Source organism: Geotrypetes seraphini, chromosome 12 (genome assembly GCF_902459505.1).
Source record: "Geotrypetes seraphini chromosome 12, aGeoSer1.1, whole genome shotgun sequence".
Classification (NCBI taxonomy): Eukaryota; Metazoa; Chordata; class Amphibia; order Gymnophiona; family Dermophiidae; genus Geotrypetes; species Geotrypetes seraphini.
In genome coordinates this window covers 21,662,106-21,677,916 of record NC_047095.1, presented here as the reverse complement: position 1 = coordinate 21,677,916, position 15,811 = coordinate 21,662,106, and the positions used below count along the sequence as shown (strand labels likewise).

At 42.0% G+C, this 15,811-nt stretch overlaps 1 protein-coding gene across 1 annotated transcript in view; it reads right to left on the bottom strand.

Annotated features, from left to right (window-relative positions):
* ABCA4 (ATP binding cassette subfamily A member 4) overlaps nucleotides 1-15,811 on the bottom strand; it is a 221,770-nt gene that overhangs the window by 128,046 nt on the left and 77,913 nt on the right. The window contains exons 15-17 of the mRNA XM_033916873.1: nucleotides 14,127-14,348; nucleotides 11,833-12,037; nucleotides 7,702-7,785 (exon numbers count right to left, since the gene is read on the bottom strand). Coding sequence (XP_033772764.1) covers nucleotides 7,702-7,785; nucleotides 11,833-12,037; nucleotides 14,127-14,348 — 511 coding nt within the window. The remainder of the gene's footprint in view (nucleotides 1-7,701; nucleotides 7,786-11,832; nucleotides 12,038-14,126; nucleotides 14,349-15,811) is intronic.

Sequence of the window (15,811 nt, the reverse complement as noted above, 5' to 3'; positions counted from 1 at the left end):
TTGCGCATGTGCTGGGATCACTATAGAGCAATCCGGGCAGGCAGATGGAGGCGTTGCTCCGATTGCCCCCATCTGCATATGTAATTTGGGGAATCCATCGGACCTACCCGGATTGGGCATGGATTGGTCCCGATCAGGCAGGTTTGTGAATCTAGTCCTTTGAGAATGGTGTACTGTCCATATTGCAGGTGTTGCAAACCACCACGGATATTTTTAATGGTAGTACTTTGCAAGGCAAAGTGCTGAATGGGTGTATCCTGCTGCAGCTAGACAATTCATCTTCATTCTGTATTCTCTTCTCAAGGGTAACACTGTACTTTCTAACTCTGACAGTAGGATATACAACGCTCTGACAACATGGTAAAAAATACCATGTTGGGAGTGAATCTCTTTTACAGGGCTATGCACAAATAAATAGCATGCAAAACACAAGCATTCTATTTGTGTAGAGTAGCCTCATAAAAGAGGGAAGGAAATGCGCCTGGCACCTGCTCAGTAGAGCAATCGCTAGGCAGAGCTCCTCCTTCTGCCTGCAGCCACCATTCTCTTCCTCTGCCTAGCTAATGGTGGCTCTGGAACCGTAGTCAGCTGAGAGCCACAGAGGAGAGAGCAGTGGCGGCTGGTGGCTCAGCTGATATGCAGCTTCACCTGTGGGCTCCGAAGCCACGGCTGATCGGGGCTTCCCCTACCAGCCCCAGAGCTGGCAGGAGAAGCCACAAATCAGCTGAGTCGACAGGGAAGCTGTGCATTATCTGAGCTGGTATCTGCCGCTCTCCCCTCTGCCGGTTCTCAGCTGATCGCCGCTATGGAGCCGCCATCAGCTGAGCAGAGGGAAGGAGAATGGCAGCCACCTGCAGGCTGGTAGGGGTGCAGCTGTTGTGCATGTGTTGTGTGAATGTACAATACACGCACAACACCTACTGGCAGTTCCAGAGCTGCTGGAAAATTGCAATCTTAAAAGGGGGGGGGGGAGTAGCATTCCATTATCCCCCCTAGAGCAGTGTTTCTCAACTCAGTCCTAGAGTACCCTATTGCCAGTCAGGTTTTCAGAATATCCACAATGAATATGCATGAAAGAAATTTGCCTATAATGGAGGCAGTATATGCAAATCAAGTTCATGCATATTCATTGTGGATATCCTGAAAACCTGAATGGCAAGGGGGTACTCCAGGACCGAGTTGAGAAACACTGCTCTAGCGCATCACAAGGAGAGATCATTAGAATACGAATGAGCTTCTTATACTGCATTTTCATAGGGTTCTCGGTGGCTGCTAAGGTAGCAGCCATGGGGAACTCTTTTGAATATCAGGAGGAGAGTTTCAGTGCCAGTAAGACTACTTTAATGAGTCTTACTGGCACAGAAACCTTTTGCGCATCGGGGCCTGAAAGGGGAAAGAAAACCTCTTCAGGCAGAGCAGGATTCCTGTGTCCCACCAGGACCTTAACATATGTGAAGAGGAAAAGTCTCTTTAATGTTTGCAGAAGGGATTAACCTCCTGTAGATTCAAAAGACTTAAATATGCTGAGGAACAGTAGGGAGTTATTCATTTACTTCTTTAAAAAGATTTATATACAGTACCTTTCGTTCTAGACTTTTTATACAAATGTGTTTCTGGATACAGCTTACATGTTAATGAAAACTATCAAAGCAAAGTTCACAGATGAAATCATCATTCAGAACTTTCCCTTTCCCACCCTGCTCAATAAAACCTTGAAAATTTCCTAGTCCCAAATGTTTACAGCGGACTTGCCTAGTGCTTTTTTCGGGCCCTTGGAAGCTTGGCAAATTCTTGTCATGCTTACAGAGCGATTCTTGCTTCCCCGCTGCAACTCAGCAGTCTGTAAACAAGGACCGTGCTGTGCTGGAAGTTCAGAGAGATCTCACAGTTTCAAATCTCACAAGACCTGGAGCCATGAGACGAACCTAGCCTTCTAGTGCCATGTGCCTCAAGCTCTCAGAGTTATACTGCGATGGGGAAGCAGGAATCCTACCGTCTCTTCTGCAGCTAAAGCCAGGCGAGGGAAAAGAAATTGGGTGAAGGCTGACGGGGGAGGTTGCATGAGCTAGAACAGTGTATCACAAACTGGGTGCCGCCCGAGATTTCAGATGTGCTGCGAGACGCCGCGGAAGCGGAGAGGTGCTGGTGCCAGTTGACTGCCCACACGACATGCTTCTTGCGGCAAGAGGCACATCCTGTGGGCCTCTCCTCCTCTCCGTGCGTCTTCCCTTCCAACACCCCCCTACTGGCAGCTCAGTCTGAGGGCCTTCGCGCATTCACGGATGTCAATGTGATGACATCATTGTGTCAACATCCACGCACTTCCAATGCCTCAAGCCGCAGCCACTACGCTTAGCGTGCCGTGGCTTGACAAAGTTTGCATGACACTGAGCTGGAGAGTCGGCAGAGGCTGGTGGTAAGGGAGGGGGAGTTAAATGAGAGAGAGAGAGTGGGTGAAGGCTGATGGGGGGAGGTTATATGAGCGCAAGAGAGTGGGTGGTCTGGTGGCGGGGTTGCATGAGTGAGAGGCTGGGTGAGAGCTAGGGAGGTTTAGATGCACTATTGCATTTTGCCACTATTTGATGAAACATGTGGCAAAATACAGCATTTATGTTTTGGCCTCCCAGTGTTACAAAATATAAAATGTGGCCCCTGATAGAAAAGGTTGGACAAGCCCAATTTATAATAAACACAAGAATTATTATTAGAAAAAAATAACCTGACAGATCAGTACATCCAATAATAAAAACCTAAATATAAAGCACAAACAAAACAAACACATCATAAATACAAAGCATAACTTCATAAAAAAGTGTTACAATATATCAAAAATTACTACTGCATATCTTCCAGTTTCATGTAACTGAATTCTTGCTTAGATTGATGAAAGATCTAGGACTGTATCGATATCTGACCTTGAAATCACTGTGAACTTTTTTATTCCTGTTTTGTGAATGAATAAATCGCAACGTTTCAGCCATTTGAAATTATTTCTTAACCTTGGCCAATTTGTTTAACTTTTATTGATTCAAGTGATGTGATTGCAAGGACTTAACTTAGACTAGCCACCAGGGAGATAGGCTTTAAAACAAGCCGTAGCGCATAAATTCCTCAGAATGCCACACGAATTTGACGTATGGTAGCTATCCTCATCGGAATCTTTGTGATATGCGATTTTTTCATAATATACCATGTATCCTCACGGCTTAAATCTAACTAGCGATTGGCTCACAGCGAGCATATGACTTTGCTAATTGACGGGGGCATGTCTGAGTTAAAGGGTGGTTTGCGTGATAATCATTGGCTAGGTTTGAGTCACATGATCTAGAATTTTAAGTTATTAGCCCCATTTTGCTGGCCGGTTTTCACTTCCGGCTCACTAACTATGGATTTAGCATTCTGCTAAGATAACACACTGCTCTGGTAAGCTTTGTAGCAAATTTTAAATTAATTTTATTTTTGCTGGGTTTGATAATTTGAAGCTAATACCATGCTTTGCTCTTTATAGTGATCTCCGTCCCCGACCCTGATGAAATAATGAAACGCGTCGGTGGGGATTGAGCCAGACCCAGTTTGTTTAGAAAAAGCTAAGTAAAAAATATATTTGCTACTATAACATTAAGCATAAGCACTTTACAATTATATATAAAAAGAAAATAATATATTATGAAAAAATCGCATATCACAAAGATTCCGATGAGGATAGCTACCATACGTCAAATTCGTGTGGCATTCTGAGGAATTTATGCGCTACGGCTTGTTTTAAAGCCTATCTCCCTGGTGGCTAGTCTAAGTTAAGTTTTGTTAATTGACACGATATTTTGTGCACCAGTTTGTGTTTGAGTTTCAATAGCATGGCACATGTACAAAACACCACCAATCAAAAAACGTTTAGTTTCTCGGAGGAACAAAGAACAACATTAACTAATAGACCAGTTCTATATGAGACTATACAAGAAAACATCTCTTCCTCCTCTTGGTCTGAATTAGAAACATTGTATCAGAGATTAACCAGAGCTGAATTACATGCCAACACTCTTGCTCAATATGTTACATCATCAATGATCCCCAGAGGTCTACGCATACAAAAAGCTCCGACATTATTTGCGTATGACTCTGAATTTGTGGACAAATGGTGTGCGATTTTAAACAAGTGCAGCATGGATCTCATGCTATTAATTATAGAGCACACAACTAAATTGGAAACTGAGCTTAAAGATAATATTGACCAAACGTTATCAAACATTAAAAGTTCTGGCATCTCTGAAACAGAATTCACAAAACAGGAGGAGGATCAACGGATATCTCGTGAAACATACAAGAACAAGATCAAACAAACAAAAATAAAAAAGTATAAACGTGATGAAAGAGACTACTCCACGAATAAGGTTTATTTGTGGATGTTCAAATCAACCAATGGGTCTCGACCTCAACATCCTTATCCAAATGATCAGAGTTCTTCCTCTTCCATTTCGGGAAGTGACAGTTCAGGGTCTACTTCAGCTCCAAAAAACTACTACCCACAAGGAAGTCGGGGCCGTCAGAAATATCGCGGCAATCGTGGAAAAAGGGTAGCATTTCATCCTCAAAGCTACCAGGGACCTCAAACCAGGTCCCAAAAGAACTTTCAGCCATAATTAATATAACTGGCACCAGAATTTCCTCTGATTGGTTATCATTACTGGAATTGGGGTTAGGATTTGTTCCCACCAAGTTATATGATCCCTTCGAGACCCGGTTGGCTCTTTATAAATTTCTACGGAAACTTCACACTCAACACTATTTTTTGGATAAAGAACCTACTATCGATTCATCTTTAATAACACGAAAATCTGGCTGGCATCCTCCCCTTCCTCTTCACCCAAATTTAACTACTTGGATGGATTTAGTACTTCATGATGTGGAAATACTAGAAGAAAATTTTATTTTCCCGCCTGACAATCTTACCAAACAACAAAGATGTGCTTTGAAAGAATTACGTATAAATCAGGACATTGTAATTTCTCGGGCAGACAAGGGTGGTGCTATCGTTTTACAATCATGCACGGATTATTTAACAGAGGCAGCCAAGCACATAGATGATAATCAGTTTTACAAAAAATTGTTGAAGGATCCTGTTGTTGATCTGAAGATATATATATCCGAGATAGTTTCTCATGCTTTAAAGAAAAAAATGATTACAGCAAAAGAAGCAGCTTTCCTTTGTCCTCCATTTCACAATACTCCTCGGATAAGATTTTTACCAAAGATTCACAAATCTATTTTTCACCCCCCTGGGCGACCTATCGTATCGATGACTCATTCTGTGCTAGAACCTCTTTCAAAATTTCTAGATCTATTTTTACAACAAGAGGTTTTAAAGATTAGATCTCATGTCAAGGACAGTACTCATATGATTAACATCTTGAATTCCATCCCTCAGTCTCAAACTGATGGTCTCCTGGTAACGCTAGACATCAAGGCATTATACACCATGATCCCCATACGAGGTGCATTAACTCTGCTTCAACAAATATTTACAAATCAAACTTATTGTCAGCGAATCTCGTCTACCTTTTTGATGGAACTGGCAACATTGGTTCTTACTCAGAGTTATTTTTGGTGTAAAGGAGAGTTTTATTTACAGACCCATGGAATAGCTATGGGAGCCTCTTTAGCTCCTGCTGTTGCAACTCTGTACATGGCTCAACTGGAGGAACAACAGATTTATACCTCCCCTTGGTTTCAAAACATCACTGTCTGGAGACGATTTCTGGATGACATTTTTTGCATCTGGAAATCTGATGTCCACACTTTTCATAGGTTCCTTGTGTGGCTAAATCAGGTAGACCCCAATATTCAATTTTCTGCCACCATTAATCATCAGGAAATACCTTTTTTAGACATGATTATCTTTAAATCTCATGGGTTACTATTGGCAACACTGTTCCGTAAACCCACTGATCGTAACAGTCTTCTTAGATACCACAGCTTCCACCCTCAACAGCTTAAAAACAGCTTACCTCATAGTCAGTTTCTAAGATTGAGGAGACTTTGCCATTCCACTGTTGAATATAAAATCCAAGCACGGATATTGAAGAATCGGTTTCAACAACGTGGATATCCAAATCATATAATACAACAAGCATATACGCGAGCCAAATACGCACATAGGCATTTGCTTTTGCAATATAAACAAAAACCGGAAGATGACAATTCTTTAGTATGTGTTCAACAATTCTCCCACTTGGCTTATGACATCAAGAACATTGTTCTTAAGCATTGGCATATTATTAAACTGATCATGGGGAATGAATATGGCCCTCCTATTTTTGCCTTTAAAAGATCAAAAAATTTGGGTGAACTTATTGGCCATTACAAATATAAACAAGATGAATCCCCTGTAAAGAATGGGCATTATCGATGCCACCAATGTCAATGGTGTGAATATGCATTGGAAGGTGAAACTTGGTCCCATCCAGTTACGGGCCAGGTGTACACAGCTAAAACGAGAACCAATTGTAAAACTGATCACGTGATTTATATGATCATGTGCCCATGCCCAAAAATTTACATAGGGCGGACCAGTCGTCCCATGCATGTTCGACTCAATGAACATAAGTCACGCGTCAACACCGGAGTCGAGTCTGCTCCATTGGTTCGCCATTGGTCTTTAATGAAACATAAAATTGTTGATCTCAAATGGCGTATTATTGACACTGTTCATGTCAGGTGGGAGGGAGGAAATCATGAACATAATTTAAATATCAAAGAATTGCGGTGGATGTTTAAGCTGAACACCATGTATCCTCACGGCTTAAATCTAACTAGCGATTGGCTCACAGCGAGCATATGACTTTGCTAATTGACGGGGGCATGTCTGAGTTAAAGGGTGGTTTGCGTGATAATCATTGGCTAGGTTTGAGTCACATGATCTAGAATTTTAAGTTATTAGCCCCATTTTGCTGGCCGGTTTTCACTTCCGGCTCACTAACTATGGATTTAGCGTTCTGCTAAGATAACACACTGCTCTGGTAAGCTTTGTAGCAAATTTTAAATTAATTTTATTTTTGCTGGGTTTGATAATTTGAAGCTAATACCATGCTTTGCTCTTTATAGTGATCTCCGTCCCCGACCCTGATGAAATAATGAAACGCGTCGGTGGGGATTGAGCCAGACCCAGTTTGTTTAGAAAAAGCTAAGTAAAAAATATATTTGCTACTATAACATTAAGCATAAGCACTTTACAATTATATATAAAAAGAAAATAATATATTATGAAAAAATCGCATATCACAAAGATTCCGATGAGGATAGCTACCATACGTCAAATTCGTGTGGCATTCTGAGGAATTTATGCGCTACGGCTTGTTTTAAAGCCTATCTCCCTGGTGGCTAGTCTAAGTTAAGTTTTGTTAATTGACACGATATTTTGTGCACCAGTTTGTGATTGCAAGGAGGCACAGAAGAAACAAACCTCTCTACAGGCCTTTCATTTAATCACTTTCCTTATTAACATAGGCATGTTTCTCAGAGGCCTGGGGAGGACACTGACTCACCTTCTAATAAAACCATAATAACAGTGGGACACTCAAAGTTCAAAGTAAGCTGCTAGGATGCTCACTGTACTTCTAATCTTCTCAATGAATGCACAATGTGTGTGCTTCTAACCAGATCATTTGCAAGTTATTTCCGAACACAAGAGCCTTGAAAATGACTCACCATCCGTGTCCTTAGGATGTTCAAATGTGCACCAGTAGGTGGCCAGCAGCGGGAAATACCAAGGCCTTGGTATCCCGTACTCCCCTGAAAGACAAACAGAAGGCCTTGTGCAATTTTTCATAGGCTGACTGGCGCTTGTGCTCCCATGATAAATTGTTTGGGATAAATATAAGTTACACAACAGCAGGTAGTGTGCCATGATTTAACAAGAGCAGACATTTTTCAGTCTGCGGGGAGGGGGGGGGGGGAATCAAAGCTCTGTATGGTTTTCTGAAAACAGACCAACTACTGAAAACCTTCCCCAGAATTGTGTGCAGTCAGAGCTGATTTTCTAAGGCTCACCCTGCTGTTCCATCTGTAATTTCCTTTCACCCTTCAAGCCGATATAATCAAGTGCAAAACATTTTTGCATGTTAAAGACTTGACAAAAGACCAGCCAATGGGCAAAAATGCCAAATTTTTTGTGGTCTCAAAGCCTTTGCAACTCCTTTTGTGCAAACATTTCAACAACTGAATATTAATGAGCTGCTGTGATACAAATAAGGTGTGGTTCATTTTTCAACTGTCCTCCAAAGCCTTCGGTATACTAAAGGGTAAAAGGGGGATGGGACTTGATATATAATGCTTTTTCTGTGTGGTTTACATGGGGCAATGAACTGTTAAGTGACTTGTCCAGAGTCATAAGGAGCTGCAGTGGGAATTGAACTCACAACCTCAGGGTGCTGAGTTAGCTGCTCTAACCACCAGGCTAGGTCAATGGGGCCACTGACCCTGGTGTCACAGGCATACCAATGAAGCCTCAGATCTTTGGTGGGCCACTGGTCTGCTCCAAGCCATAAGCTGTAGAGCCTACCATGTGGCAAGTTCACTTTTTCCCCAGAAACCCTGTTAACTTCTATATCCCTGACCCCCCGCCCCCCACACCACCACCACCATAGTCTCACTCCAGGGCTCACAGATGAACAAATGAAGCCTAGAAGGGCAGGCCTAGACCATTCCAAATCCTGTCCCCTAAAAAATGTGGGTGGTGAGGTCTAGTGCATGGAATCAAAGGAGAAAGGAACAATTCCCACTCACTCTCATCCCTCAGTTGCCATCTTGAATAATCTGAATAGGTGCCAGAGGCCTCCTTAAAATTTAAGGGCTAGATGCACTAAAGATACCAACTTGCGCTGTTGGCCAATTCTCCAGCAGCGATCGATGCGCTATCAAGTTTGCATGCAAATGATTTGCATGCAAACTTAACTGATCAATTGCTCAGTGAGTGATTGACACATGCACAGAGCCCTAACAGCAGTGACAGGGGAAGCAGCCTCCTGCCACTGCTTTTAGGACTTTTTTTTTTTTTAATGGTCACACAAGCACAATCTGTCCCATTAAAAAAAAGAAAAAAGCCCCCCTGTACCAGGCCCCCCTCCAGCGACTGTCCCCTCTCCCTGAACCCAAAATAAATAGTAGGAGGGATGCCCAATCCTTCCTGCCACACAAAACACCTCCACACCATGCCCACCCCTGTGCCAGGCACTCTGAAGCCACTGTCCTCCCCCAAATCCCCCCCAAATGGCAGGACGAATGCTCATTCCCTCCTGTCACCAGGGCAACATACAACATACCAGGGCAACATACAAAGAACTTCTCTTAAAATTTAGATGTATAGGCCAGTGAGCTGGGAGCTTATCTGCAAGAGTAGCTACATTTTGCACAAATTAACTATTAACCATAAAGTTCTTCATGTGTTAGAACCTCAGGCTCAATCTATTTTACTATTTGAGACAGGACCATAGTTCTCCTCATCATGTTGATGAAGCTGGCAGAAAGAGAAGGTGAGAGGCAACAATTCAGGTCACATATTCTTCCTCAGCCACCAGGGCCCAAATGCTACTTTGACCCACTGGGAGAAGCAGAAGTCAGGCCACCTGAAGCAGAGGAGAAGGACATGGTCTGAGATACTGCCAGTCTCATCATCTTCTAGCCTTCTCCACCACCTCCCAGAACCAGCTCAGCATTTGGTTGGCCAAGCCAATGCCAAAAGAACCAGCCAATTATGCTTCATGGGCTGCATTTTCCAGCCCTTCCTGTGGCCACATAACCACTGCCTTCACTGCTAAATTTTCTGGAAAATAATACTTAATAATAATACTTAGTTTTTGGAAATCTATTTGGGGTCAAGTAAATAATTTATTAGAAAATCCGGTAGCACTATCATACGATACTGTATTATTTGGGACATCAATGAGAGCTAGGAGCCAAATCTCTTCTTCTAATAATAAACTTTTACTTATTATGACAGGGGTTGCCATACAACAAATTACAAAAAATTGGAAAAACTGGGATAGGATGAGCTATAGTTTTTGGTGGAGTTCATTGTGCCACATCTTTAAAATAGAACGAGTAATTGCTATACAGCAGGGGCATTTTAGGAAATTTGAGGATGTTTGGGGGCCATTAACAAATTACTGTATAGAATGAATATTGTTTTTTCCCTTTATTTATACACGTCCAGGGTGGGGAGGGGGGAAGGATATGTTAAGTTATGTTTTCTTAGGTTTAAAATACAACTGAGGGCATAAGGGGAGGGGATATTTTATTTGTATTAGCTTTTGATTGAATATTAAGTGATGTTAAAGTGTCAAGTGATTGTATTTTATGTTGCACTTATTGAAATATTGAAAAATGAATAAAGAATTAAAAAAAAAGACTATTTTAAAAAAATATTTTCAGAATTCAAAGTTTATTCACATTTCTCTCACTGTAGCATTGTACTGTGTTCTGGCTTCTATAACTTTGCAGAATTTTAACAAGTCAATAACAACCCAAAATTAGTCCAATCTGGTAGCAAGTGATCAAAATGTACTAAAAATAAATAAAATACTAGCAGGAAAAATATGCATATGGCCTTCAGCTGTTGTTCTAAATTAAAGGTGTGTAAGGATCATCAATCAGCACCTATGATGGAAAGACAGTCAAAAACATTTGACCATTTATCTAACTTCCATACTTTTGAGGCATCACATGATCCAACAATCCCCCTAAACCAGTGGTTCCCAACACTGTCCTGGAGGACCACCAGGCCAATCGGGTTTTCAGGCTAGCCCTAATGAATATGCATGATGCAGATTTGCATGCCTGTCACTTCCATTATATGCAAATCTCTCTCATACATATTCATTAGGACTAGCCTGAAAACCCAATTGGCCTGGTGGTCCTCCAGGACAGGATTGGGAACCACTGCCCTAAACTGTGCAAAAACTAAATAGTGCCACCAACATGTTCTAATCCTACACACTAAAATCTTATCATTAAGAAATGTACTTTATCTTCTCCATAATCAGATGGAATCCAATATCTTCATTGAGTGAAGGATATTGGAATATCACCCCCTGAAGCAGAAACTTTTTGAAACACAGCCCATGGGGGAAACCACTGCTTGCCCTGGATCGGTAGCGTGGAATGTTGCTATTCCTTAGGTTTTGACCAGGTACTAGTGACCTGGATTGGTCACCATGAGAACGGGCTACTGGGCTTGATGGACCTTTGGTTAGACCCAGTAAGGATATTCTTATGTTCTTATGTTTGGGGGGGGGGAGATCATTTGATATAAGACCATTGCAACTTGGTGCCTTAGAAACATTCTTTGTGGTGTTAAGCAGTTGACATTGACGTGAAGACAATAGATTGCATCTAATTGCAGAGAAGATAAAGTACTTTTATTATTTATTTGTATTGAATTTTAATGAGGGATAAACTGGCCTTTTCATGTCAAAAAATAAGACCCTAAGTCTCATCTGCTAGCATTGAAATAGAGCCCCTCAATAAACGAATAAACTAGGAGGAAGCCTATGTTATGGGAGGTCCTATGCACTGAAATCTGTTTACAATGGATGATATACCTTCCTCCTAGTTTATTCATTTATTGAGGGGTTTGTTACTAATTAAAAGTTTATGCTTATTGATATAAACACTGAATGGTACGTTTGTGACTATTATAAATCATGAAAAAATAACTGAGTAATTTCCTATAGCCCTATTTACTATGGTTGCTTTCATGTTTGGGTAGGAATTTTTTATAGAGATCCGTTTTTGTGACTTTGATTCTCAGCACTGAAATAGAGGGCACATCTCCAGCTATACCTGGAAATACATGATCAATATACCAGGCAGTCACTCCGTACAGGAAGGCATCCAGCAGCATCATCACAGTGGAGAAGAGGAAACTGTACTCATCGCCCTCCACAGGACTAGTCTGGATATTGTGCCACTGCAGCCCAATACCTTGTTCCTCGTAACGAGAGAGGTACTCTGTGCCAAAACCGAAGGCTACAGGGGACAGGATGCTCTAGAACAAAGTAAAACAAGATGATGTAAGATCTGTTAGCCATCAATGAGTATACAGTAAGGTAACCAACTAGAGGCAGGGAGTGGAAATGAGGAATTAGACCACGGTCTTTCTGGGGACTTAGTGACCCCTATGGTATTATTTGAAACACCTGCACACACCCAAGAGATCAGGGAATCCAGAATATATGTGACGGCAATTTTAAGCAACTTGTTTTATGCTTACATCAGAAAGAGACATCTTCATTTTTCAAGTTCTTTGTAACATTTGAATTTTGAGAATGTAGAAATTAAATGAAAGTTTAAAAATATAATTTCCTTTTGTCTTCTCTGATTGAACATAAAGAAATGAGAAAGGCAGGATAACGACGAAACAGCCTGTCACATTCCTGGCGCAGTAAAACAACACAAATATTCTGAAATTCGGTGCATGCAGTGTTCAAAAGTAAGATACCTTTCATGTCTTAAGTCTCAGGGATATGTTGAAATGGCTTCCTTGAAATACAGACGTGCCAAACATGAGCAATAAGGGAACAGAGTGTGTGGCGCAGTGGTTGGAGCTACAGCCTCAGCACCCTGGGGTTATGGGTTCAAACCCTGCGCTGTTCCTTGTGACCTTGGGCAAGTCACTCAGTCCTCCATAGCCCCAGGTATGTTAGATAGACTGTGAGCCCACTGGGACAGATTGGGAAAATACTTAAGTACCTGATTGTAAAACCGCTTAGATAATCTGGATAAGCGGTATATAAAAACCTAATAAACTTGAAACTTGATTTAGGTGAGCAAGTAGCTACTTGGAAAACATTTTCTCTCATCCTGGCATTTCCCCTTACTTCCTGTTTACATTTCATTTGTGCAGCATTTTTTTTCCTACCCTGCCTGCTCTGCACATTCTTTCACATTCCTGAACACAGCAATGGAGGACACAAGACCTGCCTGTGGTGTCAAAGGACTCGGGGGCAGATTCCCAAAACTAAACTCTGCCTTTTATGTGCTTGCTAAACCAGTTCCAGATGAACTAACATGCATGTATTTTAGCAGCGGATTATTAAAACGGCTTTACCGAGTTTTCTAGCAGTCTCCGATACTGTAGTACAAGGTCATTAATATTAAAATGAGCACTCCAAGCGATACTCTATAAACGCCGAGTGATTCTCTAGCATCACTGTGCCTCATTTGCGGCCAAAATTTGATGACGGGTCTGAGCTCTTGTTGCCTTACTTTATGATCAGTGCCTGAGCACCGATAGGCTCAAGCATGGACAGGAAACTAAGGCTTGACAGCTCAGACCTACCATCAAGCAACCCCCTTGACCCCCCCTCCCCCACCAGCGGGAGTGATGTCCACTCCTTCCTGCCGCCAAGTAACACCCCCCAACAGCGAGAGAGATGCTCATTCCCTCCCACCGTCATACAATGTGCACCATGACACTCCCCGCCCCGGCAGTGGGAGAGATCCCACTCTCTCTCACCACCAAGCAAAATGCCCGACACTCCCCCCCCTCCCTGGCAGCAGGAGAAATGCCCACTCCCTCCCGGTGCCAAGCAATGCACATGACATCCCCCCAAGCAGTGGGAGAGATGCCCACTCCCTCTCATCCCCATCCCCAGCTGAAGACATCTTCAATATGAAACCATCCCCCTGGCTGTAAAATCATGAGAACTGAGCTTACATAAAGAACCAGCATCAGTAATAGAGAGGAATGGTGTGTTGATGGCCTGTGGGTGGGGGGAAGGGGGAGAGTGAGGGTGAGGATATCTTCAGCTACTGGGGGCTTAGGGATCCCTGTCAATCAAGGCATTAATTTTTTGAGGGGGGAGGAGAGATGGGAGGCAGAGAGAAAATGCTTCATGCTCACCCATTCTACCTGATAAAGACTACCCCAAAATCACCTTCTGGTTATGCCACTGATATGATCTACACATTTACACAGTTATGACCCAGTTCTGAAGCAATGGAACCAGCTAGAAACCTACAGGAAAATATTTTTCTAGAAAAGATGATAAGTTATGGTGTGATCCTGGGACAAGCATTTCAGGGAAGGAAGTAGCTTGAGATCAAGGCTTTAAGAGTAGAAGATGGAGGCTTACTACCAGCGTCTTCATTTTAAAGGTCAGATGGTCCTGCCAGGCAAAGCAGAGGATGTGTGGCAAGTACAGTGTAAGGTAGATCACCCCACTGCAGGCAGCAGCCAGATTGGCTTTGCAGAAGAAGACACTGAACAGGAAGCACTGCATGATTGTTGCTGTGGAGAAAGCCATCAAGAACAGGAAGACGAGAAAAGGGTTGCTGTAGGGGAGTACCCTGCCATACTGCAACCAAAGAGAAAGACAATAAAATACTTAGAAGACCACAGTGCTCATAACCACCCACCAGTACTAGAAATTCAATATGTCTTGTAAGCCACACATACCATGTAAGGCGTATAAGCCTAGAGCTTATCATCTTTGTTTGGTTTTGCAATCTTATGTCTAAGGAGTGGAACTTTAAACATAATAAAGGAAACCAGGCAAAGCAAAGGGAAACAAATTCTCTCTTTTATAGGGGCTGCAGTGGCAACCTTCTCCGGTCCTGTCTGCTCATCTCTCATAGCTGGCGCCTCTGGCAGCTCTGATAAGATGCTGTGGGGGAATGCTGACAGATATAATATTTCAAAGCGCCCAGTCTGCACCTTCTCAAGGGTTTCTCCTGCACCTAGCAGAGGTGAAGAGCCTGTGCCATGCCGAAGATCCTCCAAAACATTCTTTCCACATAGCACAGCTTGAACTTTCCATGACCTCGCTCTTCTGTCCTGCTTCGAGGTCTTAAGTCCTATCCTAGAAAGAATGTTCTCCTGGGTCATAAAATCTCTCGATAATGCCACAAAAGGGAATTGCAATATGCTCAAAAATCAAAATCATAAATTTCAAGTACTAGTATATAATCCCGATCCTGGACCCACTCTCATATAAATGTGGGGGTTATACTACTGATTGAACCAACCGGCAACCAGTTTTTTAAATTTTTTAGATTTTTGTATGGGCCTTCAGAATACAACCAGGCACAGCTGATTTCACCATATTCTCTGGCAACGAATTCCAGGGTTTAATTACACATTGTGTGAAGAAATATTTTCTCCGGTTTGTTTTAAATCTACTACTTTACTAGCTTCGTTGCATGCCCCCTAGTCTTAGTATTTTTGGAACAGGTAAACAAGCGGTCCACATCTACCCTTTCCACTTCACTCAGTATATTATAGACCTCTATCATATCACCCCTGAACTCTCTCTTTTGCAAGCTGAAGAGCCCTAGCCGCTTTAGCCTTTCCTCATAGGGAAGTCATCCCATCCCTTTTATCATTTTCATCGCCTTTCTCTGTACCTTTTCTACTTCCACTACATCTTTTTTGAGACACAGTGACTAGAATTACACACAGTATTTGAGGTATGGCCGTACCATAGATCAATCCATAGCATAGGATCACAGCTTGCATAATTAGTAAAACCTTGGTTTGTGAGCATAATTCATTCCGAAAACATGCTTGTAATCCAAAACACTCGTATATCAAAGCAAATTTCCCCCTATGAAATAATGGAAACTCTACAACCCAAAAACTTTAATACATAATACTGTATGTACTTGTATTGCAAGACATTGCTTGTATATCAAGTTAAAATTTAATAAAATGTTTTGCTTGTCTTGCAAAACATTTGCATACCAAGTTACTTGCAATCCAAGGTTTTACTGTACTTTTATATGTGGATCCAGAGTGTTATTTAGAAACTGATCTTTCCAC